The 24,593-nt window shown below is 44.5% G+C and overlaps 1 protein-coding gene across 1 annotated transcript in view; it reads right to left on the minus strand.

The window, feature by feature from the left end:
* Positions 1–23,761, minus strand: part of CCDC60 (coiled-coil domain containing 60) — a gene marked incomplete at both ends in the record, with an annotated part of 162,854 nt that extends 139,093 nt beyond the window's left edge. Inside the window, one exon of the mRNA XM_079717882.1 lies at positions 23,672–23,761. Coding sequence (XP_079574008.1) covers positions 23,672–23,761 — 90 coding nt within the window. The remainder of the gene's footprint in view (positions 1–23,671) is intronic.
* Between the last annotated feature and the right edge of the window lie 832 nt (positions 23,762–24,593).

Raw genomic sequence — 24,593 nt, forward strand, 5'->3', positions numbered from 1 at the left:
GTAATTAATTATAGCACTCCCTTTCACCCTGAAAATTATCCATTTTGGACAATTAATTACATGACCACACTCATTATACTGTACATATAACAATCACCTCCCCCATCCCATACCAAACTATACATAACAGTCATTTTCTATGTCTGTACATATGGATCTAACCTATTTGTTTCAGTGGCTACATAATATTCTATAGGATGCATGTACATGCCATTTTTTAAACTCTCCTGTTGATGAAAATTTTAGGTTGTCTAGTAAAGTTTTAAAGGTAACATGATGAATGCTGTTTCTCAGGGCATGTGGTTCAGGTGTGGGCGACCCTGGTTCTCTGGGCTCCAGGGGTGGGCAATTATCCTGAAGTGGATAATTCAGAAATGGTACTCGTGGTGGTTCATTTGGGAAAGAGAGGTTTCTTTCTTCCTGCTGTTATTAAACCAGAGGAATTTAAGCCTGGAGCTGCTAATGGCCATTCTGACACTCAGTGGAGACCTCTTGCCTTAGACTGGAACCACCATAGCTGGAAATAGGAACAATGAATAAGACAGGTAGATTCCCAATGACTTTGTCTAAGCTCCTGGATCCTGCTGTAACTGAAGCCACATCCCCTGGAGTCGCCTCTAATTCCTTTTTTGTCTTTTTTTGTTTTCACTTGTGCAAGTTTAAGGTTTTTGTCAATGGAAATGGAAAGACGTCTAACAAAACATAACTGTGATGAGCATCTATCTACCTACCTATCTATCCTCAAAAACATATATACATGTATATATATATATTCAAGAATATGTGTTCACCAGAAGACATGTACAGAAAACATTCACAGCAGCATTTTTGTAATAGTTCCATCCCCTTCTCCCCTCAAAACAACACAACCCAAAAGTCCTTCAACAGGTAAATGGATAAACTGTGGTATATTCACACAGTAGAATACCATACAGCAGTGAGAAGCAGCAAATGACAATTACGTGTGAAAACAAATGCATCTCATAAACATAACGCACAAATGAAGCCAGATCCAAGAGTATATATTGTATGATTCCACTTATATGAAGTTTAAAAAACAGGCAAAACATATTGATGGTGATGGACATCAGGATGATGATTAACACCTGCAAGGAGGAGACTCATGTCTGGAAGGTCTTGAGGGAGCTTCGGGGGTTCTGGTAATGCTCTATTTCTTGATTTTGGTGAAGAAGTTGCATGGATCTTGTCACCGTGTAAACATTCATCAAACTGCACACCTGTATCTGTATACTTTTCTCTATGTATACCTCAAGAAAATTTCTGAAAGCATTTGAGTGAGAATAAAATGATTTGGAAAAAATCTAATAGTGGAAAAGGCTTCAGAACACACAGGTGAAAGCAAGCAATTGCAAAATTGGTCCTGATGCAAGATATTACAATGGTGAGAGGCCAGTTCTTCAGGCCTTTGTTACAGACCCAAAGTGAAGCATCTGGTGTGTTTGCATTTCCAGGAATTTAATTTCCGGACAGATACAGGAATCAAATGAAAAATAGACTAGGAACCAACAAAGGAGGAAAACCTGATGGAAACTTTGGGGAAAGTTGACCACGGTGTATGTACCTACAAGTTGGTATTGTATTGGGAAGGAAGAGAATTCTGGTCACAGTCTGCACTAGACTTTAAAGAGAAATGTTCTAACAACTTGGTGAAAGACTGATAATGTGTTCATGGTCAAAGTCTCTAGAAAGAAACATGGTGTTAATTGGGTGGGGGATGCTAGAAAATGAAATGTTGAATGAAATGAAGGACATGGATAGGAATGAATTAAATGGATGTGAAATAACAAATGTTAATGAAATGAATGAACAAAATGAATAACTATGCACAGTTCTAATAACAAAGCAAGGGGTGCAGCATCTAAGGAAACTTAGACTTCTACAGAGCTCCAGTGTGTTCAGATATTCAAAGAGATTTCACCAAAGATGGCAAGGAGGCCACCTCCCTGGAAGTGAAGAGGCTTCTAGAATATTTCCAGAAAACCTAAAGGCAAGAAGGAGTGGAAACTTTAAAAAATACCAAAAAGCAACACTTTTTTTTTTTCTTTTTTCTATTTTGGTCAAGTCACGCAGCTTGCAGGATCTTAGTTCCCTGACCAGGGATCAAACCCGCACCCACTGCAGTGGAAGCACGGAGTCCTAACCACTGGACTGCCAGGGAATTCCAGCAACACATTTTAAATAGGATTTGTATTGTTCAGACCAAGTAGATGTACAAGGAGATAATAGGTCCTCTCTTTGGGGAAGATGTTGGATGAATTTAGTCCACACATATTTACTGTGTGTCTTCCATGAGGCTGGCACATAATAGGTGTGTTGCAAATAGTTGCTGTGAATACTGAATTCAAAGATTAATGATGGTCCCTGTGCTGGTGGCCCTCTCTGCTGGTGGTGACACAGACCTGTGAGCAGGTGTGTGATGAGGGCTATGACTGTGGAATCCCACAGAACTGAGGAGAAAGGAGACAAGGGAGGGAGTCAGAGGAAGATTCCTGAATGGAAGAACTTCCTAACAACATCTAGGAAGGAAATGTATGTAAGTACTGCATCTACATCCAGCCAGCCCTCTCTCAGAGGGAGCTATCGGGGACTATCTTTATCCCCATTTTGCAGATGAGAAAACTGAGGCTTGGAATGAGAGGAGGTGGTTTGTCTCAGGTCAAACAGCTGGGTAACAGCAGAACCAGGGCTCATCCGATGTCAGGTAGACTCCAGAGCCAGTAAACACTACCTGCTTTGGGTGGAAAGCTGGTGAGATGCCCTTCAAGGTTTCTCAACGACTCTACGACTCTAGGTAATGAGTCCCCAACTTCAGAGTTTCTGGGGAATATGTTGGTCTGGATTATACTCCTGAACACAAGAGAGAAATTCTTTGGCTTTGGCTCCACTGGTCTGAAATCTACCTCTACTTGAATACCATGCCGAAGTCTGAGTGCTTCGTGACCCTGCCTGAATTGGTGGCAACGGCTGCCGGTGAATTCATGCTTTGCACACAGCTGTGCTATTTCTGCCTTGAGCCCGCTGAGTCTTTGTGGAGAACCAGGCTTTATAAAATGAAGAAATCAGCTGCAATAACATTGTTTGGTCTATATTAATGAGTTGTAACTTGATATCAAGTTCATTATCCAAACAAACCCCTCATGTGCCTGAAGGCCTATGCTCTGTGTCTAGCTGAAAAGAAAGCCTCCCTTTGTTACGGCAGAAAAGAAAACCTTCGGAAAGTGGCCGTTTATGCTGAAAAAGCCCCAACACACCCTTCACTGAAACTGCATGACTTGTGGTCCTGTCAGCTGGAGACGCCTCGTGCTCTTTTGCTTTGGGCTTAAAACATTACCTGGACCATATTCTGCTATCAATCTTACCTAACGATCTGTTCACCTGAAGCGCACCATTACGGAACAGGCTCCCATTACAGTCTAGGGCAGAGGAAGGAACATTAATGAAACCAAGAGTCTGCAGGATTAGATGGCTTGGCGATTGGTCCGAACGTCTGCCTTCCCTCAGCGTCCAAGTGGCCAGGCTGTTCTGGCGTTTTTCTTTTTCTCTTTTTAAACAGATGAAATTGCTACAATAATTAAAGAAGCTAAAAGGAAACATATGAAGAGCTAACAAATACTGTTAGGTGTCGCGATGCAAAGCGGAGAGGGGTGGGGAGAAAGAGCAGAGGGGAAAGAGTGGGGGAGAGAGACTGGGGACAGAGGGAGACACTGAATGCACAGCCTCCAAACCTGCAATGAAATAAAAACTGCTTTCTGCGGAGTGACATTTTTTGATTTTCCCTGAATGAGGGCTGGGTGCTTAGGGGGTGTCTGACCTTTGACCAACCTCCCCACCCCCTTCATTAAGGCCCCTACCATGGATTAAATTCAGGTCCTTTAGGTGCCAGAAGTGGCTCTCTTCCTTCACAGGCAGACAAGGAGCCATGAGGTCTGGCTTCCTTTCAAGTCAATTTGCAGTAGGACCGTGTTCTAATATCAAAAAGGAAGAAAAGGGACACCTTGTTCTGTGAGGAGCCATGAGATGGCTGCATTTGATGTGACTTCTGGGGACAGCGTGACAGCCTCCCCCAGAACACTCCTGTAACTTCTGATGAGCTCAGAAAGGCTTCGGCAACGGGGAGGATGTGGGCTGGGGGAGCGTGGTCTGGAACTGAATTTGGGGGCTTGAAAGTGAAGCCAACTCTCCATCCCAGCAAATATGAGCAGGTCTGGGCACTGTGCAGAGAGGGGGAAAAAAAAAATGGGACTTTGGATCCGGACTGCTCCGGTTTTGAGTCTCGGCTTCTCCATCACACAAGTCACTTTCTGTCTCTGAGCCTCAGTTTTCTCAGCTATAAAACAGAGGTGACAACACTTTCCTCACCGGGTTGTAATGAGGCCTCAAAGTAATGTTTATGAATCACCTGGTGCACTGTGAGCTCTCAGTAAACGGGGGAATAACAGTAAAATAGGTAATAGGAGAGTATAGACTGAGGATCCAAGATGTCATAGACATCAGACTCCAAATGAAGGTGAGAAAGACCACCTGGAAGGAATTTTTGAGGTAGCTGTAAGAGAATGGGACCCTCGATTGGTATCTACTTTGAGAATATAAAAAGAGTGGGAAGGAAGAGAGGGATTTAGGAAGTGATTTCTTTGACAGCAGCTGCTGAGATGCTTTGAATCCTGACTCCAAAGGGAGGAGGATGCTGTATCCTTCACTTCAAACCGAATAAAAGATCAGCCTCCGTGATGCTCAAGAGTTTAAAATGTGACCCCTGCAGCTAGGGGACCAGCAAGGTGGTCTCTGACACCCTCCTGGAAAACCCAGAGGACAGAGACAGGCTGGGGAGTGCTTCTGGGGCAGGTTGGAGAGGTGGAGAATAGCTCTCTCAGCCTTAGTTTCCTCACCTGTAAAATGGGGTTAATACTGCCTACCTCTTAGTGTTGTGGAGTGAATGGAATCAGACAATTCATGGAAGGGCTTGGTTCGTGGCACACACTCGGTAATCAACCAGTCATACCAGCTATTTCTATGATCATCACCATGACTAAATAATGCGCCATATATGTCATTTCAAAACAGCAACCTCATTTTTAACCTCATGGAGGATACAAAGGCATGGTTCATTTGACTGTCCACAGGAAAACCTGGAGCGAATGACAATTCACAAGGAGGTAGTTTTTCTCCGCACTGACCATCTTTCTTTGACAAAAGAAAAACAAAACAAGACTGATACTGGCACTATGCACAACATAACATGGGGGATTTATAAAGCACTGAAAGGTGGAATAACAGTAATCATAGATCAATCTCAGTTATTATTTGGACCCAGTCTTTATGGATATTATCTTGAATCCTCACAAGGTTCAATTACAGGTGAGAAAACTTAGCATCAGAGAGGTGAAGCAGAGAGCCTAAGGTCACAGAGCAGGTGAGCAGCAGCAGAACCAGGACTCAAACCCTGGAACGATCCACGGCGCAGGTGCTAGAAGTCAATCAACCCTGACCTGGGTGGTCTGGCCAGCCAAGGAAGCTCGACAATGATCCTTTATTGAGACAATTTAAATCTCAAGCCCTGGAGCCGCACAAAAAGGGAACAAGGAGGGTTATTTGTTAGTCTGAGGTGGGAAGGGAAAAGGTGAGGAGGCTAGTCAGGGTTAAAGAACCATCCAGGCTGCCTAAGCTAACTCCCATGGATGCTGAAGAATGCTCCCCCACTCCCAGCATTTTCTTATTCCCTATGAGAATGTCAGATTCATGCTCTCGCAGATTCCTTGGTATCTGTCAACAAGCACTGCTTCTTGAGTTTTGAGAGGAGTTTTTAAAAAGGTCTAAAAATATCAGAGAAGCGGTTTGATTAGTAGATGATGGAATCAGCCAATAAGCAACAGCAACACAGGCGACAGCTACATGCTAATTGCCTCTTGGGCATTTTCTTCAAGGGCTCTTGGAAATAACACACTTTAGTCATGTTACCCTTTTGGCTGCCTTTTCCTGAATGTATAAAAAATGACTGGCATGAGAGTCATCATCTCTGGAAATGTCAGTATTTAAATGTTTTAATGCTTGATATTTTGGGGAGCCAACGGCTTCGATTCCTAAGCGGAAATATGAAGAGATAGCATTCAGTGAGCACCTACTATCTGCCAGGGGCTTTTCTGAGCGTTATCTCATTGATCCTCCCAACAGTCCTACGAAGCAAGAACTGTTATTTCCATTTGTGAGATAAGGATACTGACGCACAGAGAGTAAGCTTGCCCACGGTCACACACACAGCAAGTGTTAGAATGCTATCGCAATGTATGGCGCACCCAGCACATGCTGGGGCTGTATCTGCGAATAAAACATTTGTGGCCTTTGTCCAAGTGGAATTTACAGTTACCCAAGGGATGCGTTGCCTCACTTGGCATGTGGAGCTATCCTTGGTCCTGAGAATAGAGGCTAGAGAATATTGAACTTCTACCCAGGGCCAGGCATTGTGCTAGGCTCCAGGTATAGAACTGTGAGCAAGGCAGGGTCCTTTCCCTCAATGAATGCCAAGCCTAGGGGTGGAATCGGACAAATAAACAGGCAATTATAGTCGGGGTATTTTATTTTATGTTATTTTTGATAGAAGATAAAAAATGCAGCCGGTCAGAGCCTGGATTCAGACTAGATCCATTTAACTAGATATTTACCCAAATTATTCAACCCAATTAAGCAATTTACCATTATCAACATCTCAGCCACACAGCCCCAGAACCTCATTCCTCATTAGCTGGGCCTGTCCTCCTCACTGTTTTATCCAGCAGGTCTTGACAGTGTATTGACCCAGCATCAAAATACGCCTTTCTGAGAAATGTGACTCTAATTAGAAACGGCTTATAAATCTTCATTGAAATGAGCATTATTTAGAATGATGCATCTAAACCACATACAGGGGTTCCCCCTCCCTGCCTCGTCCTCAGCTGTGTTTCTCTTCCAGACAAGCTCACTGGCATATTGTAGCAAGAGCTCAAGAAAATGCAAATGTCCTTGTCTGTGGTCACGGGTGAAGCAGTCACGTTCTTGTTTGCATCGCCTACAGCTAAAATTGGCACTTTGCTTTTTCCACCAGAGCCTTTCGAATATACTCTTTAAAAACTGTGCCAGCAGATACACCCCTTTTAGAGAGATACTTGTCTACTGCCCCTTACGGCAGCCAACCCGGCTGATCTTAAGAGCAGAGGATCTCTCTAGTTAGTTGGTCCTGGATTCAAATCCTAACTCCATCACCTACTTTCTGGGTATCTCTGGGCAAGTTACAAAACTGCTCCAAGCCTCAGCTTCCTCATCTCTACCAACAGGGACAATGACAGCAACTGCCCCACAGGATTGAGGAGTTAATTTTGATAATATATGCAGAACACAGCAGATGCACAATAGATGTTTAATAAGTGGTAGCCATTACTTGCTCTCTAGAGCCATATGGCAAGGAGAGAGCCTCCAAACTGCCACGTTAGAGTTCCTGGTTCTGCATATGAATATCAAGAAACCAAAGAGGCTAAGTGATTTGCCCAAAGTCACACAGCTAGGTAGGGAGAGAGCTGATATTTGGGTCAGACCTCCTAATTCTGGGCAAGGGTCACACCCACCCCACCACCGTTCAGAACCCTGGAAATATCTTGCCATGGAAAACCATAGTTTGGGGGAGGGGAGAATGTTCTAGAAGGAGGAAGAAGATGTAAGGCATGGTACCCTCAAAAACCAGTATGGCTTCCAAGTAGACCAAGTAATGAAAGATGAAGCTGGAAAAGATGGCAGAGACCAGATCATGGAGAGCCTTTTAAACCTTATTAAAGATATTAATCTTCATTTTGAGGGCAATGGAGAGCCATTAATTGTTTTGACCAGGGAAATGACACTTGCAATGAAAGAGAATGGGTTGGAAGAAGGTCAGAGTTAAGGTAAAGAGGGCAGTTAGGAGGCTGGTGGAATAGCCCAGGCTAAAGACAAGGGCATCCTGGATCAGGTAGCATCTTTGGGGAAGGAGGCAGTGTCTATAGAGCACCTGCCCTGAGGCAGCTGTTTGAACACAAGAGGTGATGGAGGGGGAGAGATCAAAGATGAAGCTCAGGTTTCATGATGGCATCATTTATTTAAATGGGGAATGTTTCACCATCAGATAAGCATTCAGCTGGGGAAAGGTATTCAGGACTTCAGTAGCCCTGTACTGCCATGGTTCTCAACCTGGGATGACTTTGGCCCCCAGGGGACATTTGGTAATATCTTGATGCATTTTTGGTTGTCACAACTGGCATCTAATGGCTAGAGACCAGGGATGCTGCTCACTATCCTGCAATGCACAGGACAGGCTATGGGTCCCAAATGTCAATGGTGTCAAGGTTGAGAAACGCTACTCTGCTGAAATTCAAATTCTTAGAAGAAGTAAAATATTAGAGCTTTCTGGTTATCGAAAGGTTTAATGGGAATTCATGAAGCTAAGTCCTCCCTAATTTGACAACCCTCCAGGGTAGAAACTTGGATAACTTTGTGTATGGAGAAGGAGAGTATGTAAAGATTTATCTACCGGAGCTCTGTGGGAGAGCATTTAGGCAGACAGGGTACCAAGAAAGAACTCGTTCCCTGGTGGAGAATGGCAATACACCCTCCTCACCCTGATGCATTAGAAAATAAGTTCCAGCCATGGTTCAGTGTCTCATATCACCCCAAGTTCACAACCAGCCAACGTTGAAGATGCAGATCAGATGGCTTCACTGTACCTTTCTTCCTATGATAGAACTTGTTTCTATCTCCAAGCTCTTAAATATTTTTCACTTTTCTTTTTGGTACTTCTTATTTGCCATCTTGATTCATGGTTATTTATGAATTTGCTCTCCAACAGAATTGTGGGTTTCTGGAGAGAAGCCTCCAGGTCTGATTCACATTAATGCCTCTAAAACATCTGTCACATATACTTAATAGACACCCCAGAAGGTGACCTTGACCCTGTACTAGGCTACAATGGGGCGTCACTTTGTTTTTTCTGCTACTGAGCTACAGCCAACCACGGATCCCTTGAAGCCCCTGACAATACTGAACCCATTCCAGAAACCATCCCAGTTGTATAATCTTCCCACTTTGTGAAATCCAGAAATCCCAAGGCAATTCCAGGCTTGCAAGTAGATCACCAGACATAGCTAATTTTTTTTTTTTTTTTTTTTTTTGCAGTACGCGGGCCTCTCACTGCTGTGGCCTCTCCTGTTGCGGAGCACAGGCTCCGGATGCGCAGGCTCAGAGGCCATGGCTCACGGCCGCTCCGCGACATGTGGGATCTTCCCGGACTGGGGCATGAACCCGTGTCCCCTGCATCGGCAGGCAGACTCTCAACCACTGCACCACCAGGGAAGCCCCAGACATAGCTAATTTTTGAGTTATTAAATAAAACTGCCTAATGCATAAATTCCAACTTAGACAGAAGTACATTAGATCAAAGTTGAGCCTGCAAGAAATTTTCTCGGCAGAGTTTGAAAACAGGAATTCAGAAGGGAAAATGCCACCATCTCATTACAGAAGGTATCCCATTACTGGTGATTATGATTTTGAATTTAACTGTCAGAAAGATCTCTGAGAAAAATATGTTGATTTGTTCAGCCCAAGCAAGGTTTAATTGGCTTCTGTCAGATTTTATGTAAGTGCTACTAGCCACCGAACCCCACATGGATTCTGCAGCTTTTGAATTTAACAGCTGAAGGCTGAGTCTTTTAGAGCCTGCAGGAATGCTGAAAGGGGGCCAAGAATAGGTCTTTTTCTACAGTTGTGCAAAGGCTTGTCTAACCAGAGATTCTTCAAGCCCCCTGCTCCCCAAACGGTGAAAACACAGGAGGGTAGGAATAAAGATGGTGCATATTCCACTGTCTTGGCTCTCCATGTTATTCCCTGTAAGTGTATTTTTCAGAATTTCTGGAAGGTTGTCCCATGTTATTGTCTTTTCATTTCTGTATCCTCGACACCTAGAATCATGCTTAGCACATACCTGGAGCTCAGTAAATATCAGTTGAATGAGTGAATGTTTCTTTCGGCAGCCTCTACCCTTGCCCTGAACCCACAGCTCTTTGGTGGATTCTGTGCTGTTTTTTAAAGTACTACTGTGGGGCTTCCCTGGTGGCCAATGCGGGGACATGGGTTCGAGCCCTGGTCCAGGAAGATCCCACATGCCGCGGAGCAACTAAGCCCATGCACCACGACTACTGAGCCTGCGCTCTGCAGCCTGCGTGCCTAGAGCCCGTGCTCCGCAACAAAGAGAAGCCACCGCAAGGAGAAGCCCGTGCACCACAACGAACAGTAGCCCCCGCTCATCACAACTAGAGAAAGCCTGCGCGCAGCAACGAAGACCCAACGCAGCCAAAAATAAATAAAATAAAAAATAAATTTCTATAAAATAAATAAAGTATCACTATGGACAAGTGCCCTTGACATTCCTAAGCAGTTGTGGTGCAGGCTAGGGGATGTCTCTCTTTTTTAGGTTACTGTATTGCTTGGGACCCCCAATGTCTGATTTTTTGTGAAGTCATTTGTGCCAGTTATTGTTGATCAGTCAACCAGGCACCCATCTCCAGTACCTTCACCTGTCTCTTGCCCCTGCTTTCCACACTCAGGTTAGATAAACATTTTCCCAGCCATTCTTACAGTTAAGAAAAGGCAGGTGACACTGCTCTGGCAAATGAGATGTAAGAGGAAATATGCTGGGAAGTTTTCTGGAAATCAGGCAAACTTTATTTGCCTCATAAACGGGGCAAAAATAGCTCTTACCCTCCATTTTTTCCTCTTTCTACTGGAATATGAATGTAATGGCTGGAGCTGGGGCAGCCATTCTGTGACCATGAAGGAAAAGAACCTGCCAGTCCCAACATTAGTGAGGTCTTCCTGAACCGCCGGCAGGCATACAGCTCCAGACTTCTTACGTGAGAAAAATAAATTCACATTTGTTTATGTCACTGCTTTTCGGTTTTTCTCTTACTTGCAGCCAAGAATGATCCTAATTGATACACAGGGTTTTCCTTTTTTCTTACTTCCTTCTGGTTCTCAATGGGATTCAAACATGAGCAATGGGACTGGGCTGAAAGTTAAATCCAAGGGACTTAAATCATGCTCGGGGCACTCACTTTCCTACAACTAGGACTTTTAAACTGGGTCAAGCATTTCTGCCATCAGAATGAACTCTCTCCTGCAAGGCACTTCATCCTTCAAAAAAATATACTCTCACACCAGTTCTTAAAAATATCCCTAGACTTGCTTCTTCTCCTCTACCCTTAAACTGGGACTTGGCCTCACTAATGAGGGACCCCCCCTCTGTGACTTTACAGTTAATACTCAGCTTTCTCCAGACTTCATATCTGGGCTATGTCTTCAAAATGGTAATGGAGGCACATGTGTCCAGTCAGAGAAGAGAGAGGAGCATGAGTCCTAATAATAACAACTGTCATCGCTTAGTGGGGAGTTCACTGGGTGCCAAGTACTGTGCTCGGTGTTTCACATGCATTATTTTATTTAATCCTTCCAAAAGATGTATGTAGCAGATCGTATCATTATTCAGCCCATTTCACAGAACCTCATGTTAGTGTCAAAGAGGGGACTCGAGCCCACCTCGTCTGATTTCAAAGGCAGAGCTCCTACCTGGTCAGTAGGTTTGCATCACGTCAACTAGACTCTCTGATGCGTTTCTTCGACCACTCCTCTCCCCGCCCTCACCTCCCCATGCGCAGCAGCTGCCTCTTCGCAGATGAGTGAAAGAGCTCGCTTCATTTTGTCCGGCATAAAGAAAGTGCCTATCATTCTTCCTGTGTCAGGAGGTAATGAACACACGCCTTCCCCGCACCCTGACTTATCATGGAGGGAGCCGACTGTCACACGGGCCAGCAATTAGACACAGCAAGATTTGCCAGAGGCGAGAGCGCAGGGAGAGGACTGGGGCTGGCGGCGAGAACTCAGCCTGAAGGGGGCTAATGTGCCACAGCTAGCCGGAAGGGAGTCCAGGAAAACTCTGGAGCTGCCGAAGAGGCAAGAGACTTTTTCTTCCCTCTTGGTTTCCTGGTGCGCGAGGAGAGGGGATTAAGAGCGCTGCTTAAAGGGGCTCCACAGACGGGCGCGAGTCACGACTGAAAGCGCGGAGCACAGTGATGGTCGTGGGACGCTGGGGCTGCTGCTGCCGCCGCCAAGAAGCCTGTGTGTGAGCGCAGGTCACTGTCCACACCGCCCTTCCGGGAGCCTGTGCAGCCCGCCACTGCCGGGGTCCCGGGATCCAGGGGCGGCTTCCCTGGGAGAACGCACGGCGCGCCTCGGGCTGGTGCAACGTCACGCCGACCTCTGCCGCTGCAGGCTCGCCCCGCACTCCGTGCCCCTCCCTCCCGCCCGACCTGAGTGAGCCAGAGTCCCCGAAGAGGCTGCTCCTTTAACCCTGTCCTGTCTGAGCGAAGAACAGACGCCCTCCGGCGACCTACACGGAGAGACGGGGCCAAATCCAAAGCTAAGACCCGGGAGCTGTGAGAACAAAGAAGAGAAAGGGAAATCTCTCCCAGCAGCCTCAGAAGCAGCGGATTAAAGCTCCATAATCAACTTGATGTACCCTGCATCTGTGGAATACATGAATAGACAACAAATCATCCAAAATTGAGGAGCCAGGAGTCAGTGCTGTGCCTCTGAGGTGGGAGAGCCAACCTCAGGACACTGGTCCACAAGAGACCTCCCAGCTCCACATAATATCAAACGGCGAAAATCTTCCAGAGATCTCCATCTCAACACCAGCACCCAGCTTCACTCAACGACCAGCAAGCTACAGTGCTGGACACCCTATGCCAAACAACTAGCAAGACAGGAACACAACGCCACCCATTAGCAGAGAGGTGGCCTAAAATCATAAAAAGTCCGCAGACACCCCAAAACACACCACCAGACGTGGACCTGCCCACCAGAAAGACAAGATCCAGCCTCATCCACCAGAACACAGGCACTAGTCCCCGCCACCAGGAAGCCTACACAACCCACTAAACCAACCTTAGCCACTGGGGACAGACACCAAAAACAACAGGAACTACGAACCTGCAGCCTGCAAAAAGGAGACCCCAAACACAGTAACATAAGCAAAATGAGAAGATAGAAAAACACACAGCAGGAGAAGGAGCAAGATAAAAACCCACCAGACCTAACAAATGAAGAGGTAATAGGCAGTCTACCTGAAAAAGAATTCAGAATAATGATGGTAAAGATGATCCAAGATTCTATTTCCCAGATCCAAAATCTTGGAAATAGAATAGACAAAATGCAAGAAACAGTTAACAAGGACCTAGAAGAACTAAAGATGAATCAAGCATCGATTAAAAACACAATAAATGAAATAAAAAATACTCTAGATGGGATCAATAGCAGAATAACTGAGGCAGAAGAACGGATAAGTGAGGTGGAAGATAAAATAGTGGAAATAACTGATGCAGAGAAAAATAAAGAAAAAAGAATGAAAAGAACAGAGGACAGTCTCAGAGACCTCTGGGACAACATTAAACGCACCAACATTCGAATTATAGGGGTTCCAGAAGAAGAAGAGAAAAAGAAAGGGACTAAGAAAATATTTGAAGAGATTATAGTTGAAAACTTCCTTAATATGGGAAAGGAAATAGTTAATCAAGTCCAGGAGGCACAGAGAGTCCCATACAGAATAAATCCAAGGAGAAATACGCCAAGACACATATTAATCAAACTGTCAAAAATTAAACACAAAGAAATCATATTAAAAGCAGCAAGGCAAAAACAACAAGTAACACACAAGGGAATCCCCATCAGGATAACAGCTGATCTCTCAGCAGAAACTCTACAAGCCAGAAGGGAGTGGCAGGACATAATTAAAGTGATGAAGGAGAAAAACCTGCAACCAAGACTACTCTACCCAGCAAGGATCTCATTCAGATTTGATGGAGAAATTAAAACGTTTACAGACAAGCAAAAGCTGAGAGAGTTCAGCACCACCAAACCAGCTTTACAACAAATGCTAAAGGAACTTCTTTAGGCAAGAAACACAACTGAAGGAAAAGACCTACAATAACGAACCCAAAACAATTAAGAAAACGGGAATAGGAACATACATATCGATAATTACCTTAAATGTAAATGGACTAAATGCTCCCACCAAAAGACACAGATTGGCTGAATGGATACAAAAACAAGGCCCATATATATGCTGTCTACAAGAGACCCACTTCAGACCTAGAGACACATACAGACTGAAAGTAAGGGGATGGAAAAAGATATTCCATGCAAATGGAAACCAAAAGAAAGCTGGAGTAGCAATTCTCATATCAGACAAAATAGACTTTAAAATAAAGACTACTAGAAGAGACAAAGAAGGACACTACATAATGATCAAGGGGTCGATCCAAGAAGAAGATATAACAATTGTAAATATTTATGCACCAAACATAGGAGCACCTCAATACATAAGGCAAATACTAACAGCCATAAAAGGAGAAATCGACAGTAACACAATCATAGTAGGGGACTTTAACACCCCACTTTCACCAATGGACAGATCATCCAAAATGAAAATAAATAAGGAAACACAAGCTTTAAATGATACATTAAACAAGATGGACTTAATTGATATTTATAGGACATTCCATCCAAAAACAACAGAATACACATTTTTCTCAAGTGCTCATGGAACATTCTCCAGGATAGATCATATCTTGGGTCACAAATCAAGCCTTGGTAAATTTAAGAAAATTGAAATTGTATCAAGTATCTTTTCCGACCACAATGCTATGAGACTAGATATCAATTACAGGAAAAGAGCTGTAAAAAATACAAACACATGGAGGCTAAACAATACACTACTTAATAAAGAAGTGATCACTGAAGAAATCAAAGAGGAAATTAAAAAATACCTAGAAACAAATGACAATGGAGACACGACGACCCAAAACCTATGGGATGCAGCAAAAGCAGTTCTAAGAGGGAAGTTTATAGCAATACAATCCCACCTTAAGAAACAGGAAACATCTCGAATAAACAACCTAACCTTGCACCTAAAGCAATTAGAGAAAGAAGAACAAAAACATCCCAAAGTTAGCAGAAGGAAAGAAATCATAAAAATCAGATCAGAAATAAATGAAAAAGAAATGAAGGAAACGATAGCAAAGATCAATAAAACTAAAAGCTGGTTCTTTGAGAAGATAAACAAAATTGATAAACCATTAGCCAGACTCATCAAGAAAAAAAGGGAGAAGACTCAAATCAATAGAATTAGAAATGAAAAAGGAGAAGTAACAACTGACACTGCAGAAATACAAAAGATCATGAGAGATTACTATAAGCAACTCTATGCCAATAAAATGGACAACCTGGAAGAAATGGACAAATTCTTAGAAATGCACAACCTGCCAAGACTGAATCAGGAATAAATAGAAAATATGAACAGACCAATCACAAGCACTGAAATTGAAACTGTGATAAAAAATCTTCCAACAAACAAAAGCCCAGGACCAGATGGCTTCACAGGCGAATTCTATCAAGCATTTAGAGAAGAGCTAACACCTATCCTTCTCAAACTCTTCCAAAATATAGCAGAGGGAGGAACACTCCCAAACTCATTCTACGAGGCCACCATCACCTTGATACCAAAACCAGACAAGGATGTCACAAAGAAAGAAAACTACAGGCCAATATCACTGATGAACATAGATGCAAAAATCCTCAACAAAATACTAGCAAACAGAATCCAACAGCACATTAAAAGGATCATACACCATGATCAAGTGGGGTTTATTCCAGGAATGCAAGGATTCTTCAATATACGCAAGTCAATCAACGTGATACACCATATTAACAAATTGAAGGAGAAAAACCATATGATCATCTCAACAGATGCAGAGAAAGCTTTCGACAAAATTCAACACCCATTTATGATAAAAACCCTGCAGAAAGTAGGCATAGAGGGAACTTTCCTCAACATAATAAAGGCCATATATGACAAACCCACAGCCAGCATCGTCCTCAATGGTGAAAAACTGAAACCATTTCCACTAAGATCAGGAACAAGACAAGGTTGCCCACTCTCACCACTCTTATTCAACATAGTTTTGGAAGTTTTAGCCACAGCAATCAGAGAAGAAAAGGAAATAAAAGGAATCCAAATCGGAAAAGAAGAAGTAAAGCTGTCACTGTTTGCAGATGACATGATGCTATACACAGAGAATCCTAAAGATGCTACCAGAAAACTACTAGAGCTAATCAATGAATTTGGTAAAGTTGCAGGATACAAAATTAATGCACAGAAATCTCTGGCATTCCTATATACTAATGATGAAAAATCTGAAAGTGAAATCAAGGAAACACTCCCATTTACCATTGCAACAAAAAGAATAAAATATCTAGGAATAAACCTACCTAAGGAGACAAAAGACCTGTATGCAGAAAATTATAAGACACTGATGAAAGAAATTAAAGATGATACAAATAGATGGAGAGATGTACCATGTTCTTGGATTGGAAGAATCAACATTGTGAAAATGACTCTACTACCCAAAGCAATCTACAGATTCAGTGCAATCCCTATCAAACTACCACTGGCATTTTTCACAGAACTAGAGCAAAAAATTTCACAATTTGTATGGAAACACAAAAGACCCCGAATAGCCAAAGCAATCTTGAGAACGAAAAATGGAGCTGGAGGAATCAGGCTCCCTGACTTCAGACTATACTACAAAGCTACAGTAATCAAGACAGTATGGTACTGGCACAAAAACAGAAAGATAGATCAATGGAACAGGATAGAAAGCCCAGAGATAAACCCACGGACATATGGTCACCTTATCTTTGATAAAGGAGGCAGGAATGTACAGTGGAGAAAGGACAGTCTCTTCAATAAGTGGTGCTGGGAAAACTGGATAGGGACATGTAAAAGTATGAGATTAGATCATTCCCTAACACCATACACAAAAATAAGCTCAAAATGGATTAAAGACCTAAATGTAAGGCCAGACACTATCAAACTCTTAGAGGAAAACATAGGCAGAACACTCTATGACATAAATCACAGCAAGATCCTTTTTGACCCACCTCCTAGAGAAATGGAAATAAAGACAAAAATAAACACATGGGACCTAATGAAACTTAAAAGCTTTTTCACAGCAAAGGAAACCATAAACAAGACCAAAAGACAACCCTCAGAATGGGAGAAAATATTTGCAAATGAAGCAACTGACAAAGGATTAATCTCCAAAATTTATAAGCAGCTCATGCAGCTCAATAACAAAAAAACAAACAGCCCAATCCAAAAATGGGCAGAAGACCTAAATAGACATTTCTCCACAGAAGATATACAGACTGCCAACAAACACATGAAAGGATGCTCAACATCTTTACTCATTAGAGAAATGCAAATCAAAACTACAATGAGATATCATCTCACACCAGTCAGAATGGCCATCATCAAAAAATCTAGAAACAATAAATGCTGGAGAGGGTGTGGAAAAAAGGGAACACTCTTGCACTGCTGGTGGGAATGTGAATTGGTACAGCCACTATGGAGAACGGTATGGAGGTTCCTTAAAAAACTACAAATAGAACTACCATATGACCCAGCAATCCCACTACTGGGCATATACCCTGAGAAAACCATAATTCAAAAAGAGACATGTACCAAAATGTTCATAGCAGCCCTATTTACAATAGCCCAGAGATGGAAACAACCTAAGTGTCCATCATCGGATGAATGGGTAAAGAAGATGTGGCACATATATACAATGGAATATTACTCAGCCATAAAAAGAAATGAAATTGAGCTATTTGTAATGAGGTGGATGGACCTAGAGTCTGTCATACAGAGTGAAGTAAGTCAGAAAGAGAAAGACAAATACTGTATGCTGACACATATATATGGAATTTAAGAAAAAAAAATGTCATGAAGAACATAGGGGTAAGACAGGAATAAAGACACAGACCTACTAGAGAATGGACTTGAGGATATGGGGAGGGGGAAGGGTAAGCTCTGACAAAGTGAAAGAGCGGCATGGACATATATACACTACCAAACGTAAGGTAGATAGCTAGTGGGAAGCAGCCGCATAGCACAGGGAGATCAGCTCGGTGCTTTGTGACCGCCTGGAGGGGTGGGATAGGGAGGGTGGGAGGGAGACGCAAAAGGGAGGGGATATGGGAACATATGTATATGTATAACTGATTAAATTTGTTATAAAGCAAAATAAATAAATAAATAAATAAATAAAAAGAATTTAGCAAGATAATAGAGTATTCAGAACCTCCTCTCATTTTACATATCTGTAGCTATGTCTATAATTTGTTTCTCATAATGGTTAGCATTAAAATGCTCAATGTGAATTACATTTAAAAAAAAAAAAAGATTTGCCAGAGGCAAGAATCACCAGTCCAAAGCGCCAGGGCATAAAGAAGACAAAACAAAACAAAGCAACAACTTAGATTCTGCCATTGTCTCAATGCAGTAACAATGAAGCCAGAAGAATCCCTTGGACAGAGAAAAGGGCTCATTACTATTTTCCTGGCCTGAGTCACGAGTTATAATAAAAATGAAGGTGCGGCTGGCTGGGATTCTTCAGAACTGAATCTCAAGTGGTTGTCAGATCTTTATTTTATTTTTCAAGGTAATCATTGATGCAGTGCGGGGGTGGGGGGGTGCAGTCTCCGTGATTAGAGGCCAGAGAAATTACCCAGCACTGAGCCCACTTCGAACAAAGACCAATGACTCACCACTTACATCTTCAGGCCACAAGCTCTCCTATCTGGACAAAGAGGAAAACCGTTTCATGTTTGCGGTGGACATGTATTGTGCTGGGAGTCGAGGTTTCTCTTGTTAGGGGAAAACTTTCCTTTTCTGATTCCAGGCGGACCAGCTGGATAGTGGGCTGAACTTCTGAGACCTTTTCTGAGAAACTCCATTCTCACCACAGGGGTGGTGGCAGTGGGGCGATAAGAGGGTGGATGGTAGGGGACGGGGGTCAGTGATGCTCAGGCCAAGGTCTTCTCCGTACACGGGACTCTGCATAGCTTTCCCCCTTCTCCCTGAACCTGCCAACTTAGCTCTCAGCAGAGAGCTAGACCCTGGCACTCTTCAAGCCTCAGTCTACTCAGATGCAAAAGGGGGTAATAACTACACCTCTATCACAGAGTCAATTAAAAGATCAAACCACACCATGTCATAATGGCTAACATTTCATAGTATTTACTCTGTGCCAGGCTCTGTTCTAAGAGCTTTACCCATATTAACTCACCTAATCCCCACAGAACCCTATGAGACAGGAGCATTTTTAGCTGGATTTCATCCATTCTAAGATGAACATTTTCTTTCCCCATTTCAACATCTCTGAAACTGGGGCACTTCTTATAATTGAAAGTAGGTCATAGTTTAATCAGTAGAGTTTTCTTTCTTAGTGGCACTCACACAATATTGTGATACCTCTTGAAACGGAAGATGTCTTAGATAAAACACAATGTGACTGTTTCACAGAGGAGGAAACTGAGGCACAGAGAGGCACTGATTTGCTCAAGGCCCCCCACATAGCTGAGTGTCAGAGCTGGGGGTCTGAACCCATGTTGTTTGCTGAAGAATCTCTCTCTTTTTAAAAATTTATTTATTTTAATTTATTTATTTTTGGCTGCATTGGGTCTTTGTTGCTGCGTGCAGTCTTTCTCTAGTTGCGGCGAGCGGAGGCTACTCTTTGTTGTGGTGCGTGGGCTTCTCATTGCGGTGGCTTCTCTTGTTGCGGAGCACGGGCTCTAGACGCACGGGCTTCAGTAGTTGTGGCACGCAGGCTCAGTAGTTGTGGTTCACGGGCTTAGTTGCTCCGAGGCATGTGGGATCTTCCCAGACCAGGGCTCGAACCCGTGTCCCCTGCATCGGCAGGCGGACTCTCAACCACTGTGCCACCAGGGAAGTCCCTTTTTTTATTTTTTATTTTTTTTGCGGTACACGGGCCTCTCACTGCTGTGGCCTCTCCCGTTGCGGAGCACAGGCTCCGGACGCACATGCTCAGCGGCCATGGCTCACGGGCCCAGCCGCTCCGCGGCATGTGGGGTCTTCCCGGACCGGGGCACGAACCCGTGTCCCCTGCATCGGCAGGCGGACTCTCAACCACTGCGCCACCAGGGAAGCCCCCTTTTTTTAAAATAATTAATTTATTTTTGAGAACCTCCTCTTTTAATCACTAAGCTAGGGTATCACCAAAGCACCCAGTCTAGTTCCCGGCTGTTTCAGGATCTGCCCAAACTAAGGTTGCTTCTTTCCTCTCTGCCAACAAGAGACAGAGCTTATGTAACGGATTCCACACCTTTAGCGTTTCTGCCAAACGCCTTCCTGCATTTCCATTCTAGAACACGGAGGGGGGTTCTAAGTGCCCCTCTCGTTTTGAGTCTCTTCTAAAGAAGAACACGTGGGTCCGTGATCATCTACACAGGCCTGCTCCCTCCCTCCCCCATGACTAAGCCCATCAGATTTCTCTTTTGCTTCCTTGGGCAACAAAGGGAAAAGGAACTCCCTAAACAGATTAGGGCGCCTGACTTAGGGCAGGCTGGAAGGTTTCCTCAACAAAAGACGTTCAAGCAGGGGATTTGCATACATTATTTATACTCCTTCCATCGAAAAATCTACATGAAGATGCTGTGCAAGGAAGGGTCCCATCATAACACTAGTTATGATAAAGCAACTTCCATCCCCAGGAGAAGGAAAACGGCCAGCTTCAGCGGGCTGCAGGGCCCTTTGGGGGTTTCCCCACAAGTGTCACCTATTACACCAGCACACGGTGGACTCACAGGAAGTGGCATTTCCACATAGCCCAGCTGGTCTCACCTTCCTCCTCTAGAAGCCAGATCTTTCCTCGGATCACTCCTCACTGGACATTTACCTGGCTGCCTGGCATTTGTTACTTTTTTTTTTTTTTTTTTTTTTTTGCGGTACGCGGGCCTCTCACTGCTGTGGCCTCTCCCACTGCGGAGCACAGGCTCCAGACGCGCAGGCTCAGCAGCCATGGCTCACGGGCCCAGCCGCTCCACGGCATGTGGGATCTTCCCGGACCGGGGCACGAACCCGTGTCCCCTGAATCGGCAGGCGGACTCTCAACCACTGTGCCACCAGGGAAGCCCTGTTACTCTCTTTTTATGTGGCATTCCTCTGTTCCCTAGCCCTGCCCTGCCCCAAACGTGAAAACTATCTGAAGCCAGTGCATGTGCCTTATACCTTCCCTTTGCATCCCCCGTGGCGTGTGCTAACCACTCTCGCCGTCTGCTTAGCATGGTGAGGCAGGGAGGGCTTGAACTCTCGAGCCAGAGAACTCTGATTTCAAACCATTGCTCTGTGCCTTGCTGACTGGGTGTCCTTGGGTAAAGGACCTGTCCTCAGTGGGTCTTGGTATTGCCATCTATCTCATGAGGAGGTGACAGTTCATACCTCCAAGTGTTCTGGATGGTTCTGAAATATCACATGTAAAGACTTGAGCTCAGAACCTGGCACGTGGTGAATATTCAAAACATGCCAACCATCATCATTATTATCGCCACTGGTATTAGTGTGTTAAACCAATAAAACTGCAATTTGTTCTTAGTGTGATTTACACCAGAAGTTGATTCTAACCTCTACATATTTTCTTGTGACTGGCCACTTTCTAGTCAGTCTGCTTTAGATTAATCAACGCTTTACGGTAGCTCTAAAAAGTTGACATTTCTGAAGGCGTGATACTTCAAATGTGAGCCAGGGACACCCTAGGGTCTTCATTATTTTCTAGCCAGTGAGGCGGGGGCAGCAGGATTTCCATGAGTTTTGTGCCTGAGGTCGTGTTTATCCAACAGTTCCCTGGAAGCCTGCTTCCCATCTCTTGACCTCCTGGAGTCCTGCCTGTCCTCCTCTCAAGAAAGAGATGATCATTTCAACCTCTGCATCTTCCTCCACCTTCCTCAATCTCTCTAACCCAAGATGGAAAACTCCATTGCATTTACTTGGCTACGTGACCTCTTCCCTCCCCAATCTCCCCCCACGCTCACCCCACACACGAGTCCAAGTTACCTGTCCTCTGCATTCCCACCACACCCAATGATACATCCCTAGCACATCATTAATCATCCTGCATTACAATGACCTGTTTCTTATCTCTTTTACTTCCCAATGACCTGTTTCTTATCTCTTTTACTTCCCATCCCAAACAGACACACTACAGATTGTGAAAATCTTTAAGGCAAGTCTCGCTTTTCACAAGAGCAGATATGTAGCACACAACAGAAATTCAGTAAGTGTTTGCTAAATGAATGAAACCATGTAACGAAAATCTAGGAGGTGCTAACTATGTGTAAGACGCTATTCTCAGGAGTTTTGGACGTATCACTGAATGCTCACAGCAATCCCATGAGCAGGTATTATGATACTCCCATTTGACAGATGGCAACACTGAAGCAGAGAAGTTCCGTAACTTGCCCAAGGTCACAGGGCTGCCAAGCAGCAGATCCATGGTTCAAGCCAGGCTATTTGGGTCCACCGCCCACTTGCTCACACGCATCGCTGCTTCTGAAATATTTACCTCATTCCTCGTTCCTTCCTTCCTTCCCTTCCCCCACTGCTATGCTGGGAAGTTTGCTCCCAGAAGGGGCTGCTCTGGATAAAACCCACTTCCGGGTAGCTTTTTGAGACAAAAGGAGACACGTGAAGACTGCATCTTGAAGAGCGAGCTCATTAAGAGGTCTGAGCAATGAGGGGTGCAAACAGCTGTGTCAATTCTTAGGAAACATCAATAGACGCTCAGGAACGCTTTGGACCACCACGTAGGCACAGGTGAGTTTCTCTTCTGTGCCCTGACTTCCTCCCAGGCCCTCCTTCCTAGGGCAGGACCTTGAGCCACAAGATCTGCCACTGTGCGTGGACCGCTGTGGGCCAGTAACTGCCTTTGACCCCCTCCCACTGTCCAGCTACCTTGGCCAATTAGTGGTGATATGGGGGTTTGCAGATACAGTAACAAAGACACGCTTAACAAAGACATAACAGGCCTGCCCAGTTGTGATCATTTAAAAACAGAAACAACTTGACTCCGACACTAAACACATACTGATTTCTCTCTGTCTTTCAAACCAACAACAGTATTTCTTGTTCCATATACACATTATCAAGTGTTAGCATCACTATGAACAATTTCCGCACCTTAGTCCTCACAGTTTCTGCCTAGTTGGTGTTCCTGTTCTCATTTTGCAGACACGAGCGAATAAAGGTTCAGAGATGCTAAGCAATTTATCTAATCTCAAGAGCTGCTGAGACGCAAAGTCAGGCTTCAAACCCCAAAGTCTGACACCGTAGTCTCCACAAAGAGAGAGGATGTGGACGTACCCTAAGCCCAGAGGATCTCTGAAAATAATTTCTTCGATGGCAAACCTACAATTCATCTTAATTTTTTCCTGATGTTCTACAGTGTCACTGCCGATTTATTCCATCATTTTGGAATTACTGGCTAATTGGATGGCCCAGCTCCCCGCTCTGGCTGGCGTTTTCAGTCTTCACGAGTAACCAACCACTGAGAGCAACGCGGATGTTTCCCGACAATTTAATTACACCGTGATTCTTCTCCCCCACCCCACCCCGTCCCTTGTTGGTCTGGAGGCTAATTCCTATTTTTCGTCTTGAAAACACGACTTCTTTCACGAGAGAGGGGAGACTCACCTGCGTTAGAAGATCTGAGGCATAAAAGGGCCAGAGGGCCCCCGAGGCAGGGGAACTATGTATCTTCTTGGTGGCTGGTACCTTGGTCATCTTGGAAATCCTTCAGGCTTCCCTGTGTCCCCCAGGGAAGATGTATGTGTGTATGTGTGTGTTTTCTTCCAGAATCTTCTACCTCAGCAGTCATTGGTGTCAGGGGCTCCAGCAATTTCTCCCCGACTCGCAGGTCCTAAAGACACAGACTCCAGACAGGTTTCTGACTGGGGAGGAATGGGAAAGCAAGTCTTCTGGGTTCCCCACCGACGGGATAAGGAAGTCCCGGCAGGGTGAAATCAGGCAAGCCTGGACTTACTTTTTAGACAGTCACCAACTTTTATGAGTTTTTCCCCGTTTGGGAAGGGGATATCTTTGTCTTCTAGAAACAAAAATATGAACTAAAAAAGTAAAACTCCACTGACAAAGTCTGAGGGGGGCCCATGGAGGGGCCCGCAGACACCCATCCTGAGGCTGAGCGCCCGCGGAGAGGGAGCGAAAGCCGCGGCTAACTGCAAAGCCGGGGGCCCACTCGGTCGCCTGGCAACGGCACGCCCCGTGGAGGGCTTCCTCATTGGCTGGGCTTGGTGGGGGCGGGGTCGCGAACTCTCCCAAGCCATTGGGTCCGTGGCTGGGAGCGGGCGGCTGGCCGGGGAGCCACTTTCTCCGAACTCTGGTTTTTCCTCTCAGGCCTGAGGACCTTGACCCTTTGTCTCCGTCTAACTACAAGCGACTCCTTCCTTCCAAACTCCCCCGTCCTGCCATAGCCCGCCAGTGATTTCTTGTGCCTTGGGGTGGGTAGATCAATGTGGGCCTTTAGCCCCGCAATTACTTTAACCTGAGATTTCTCTCCTTTATCCACCTGACAAATACACCTATTCATCCTTCAAAT

This window comes from Hyperoodon ampullatus (genome assembly GCF_949752795.1).
Source record: "Hyperoodon ampullatus genome assembly, chromosome: 13".
In the NCBI taxonomy this organism is placed as follows: Eukaryota; Metazoa; Chordata; class Mammalia; order Artiodactyla; family Ziphiidae; genus Hyperoodon; species Hyperoodon ampullatus.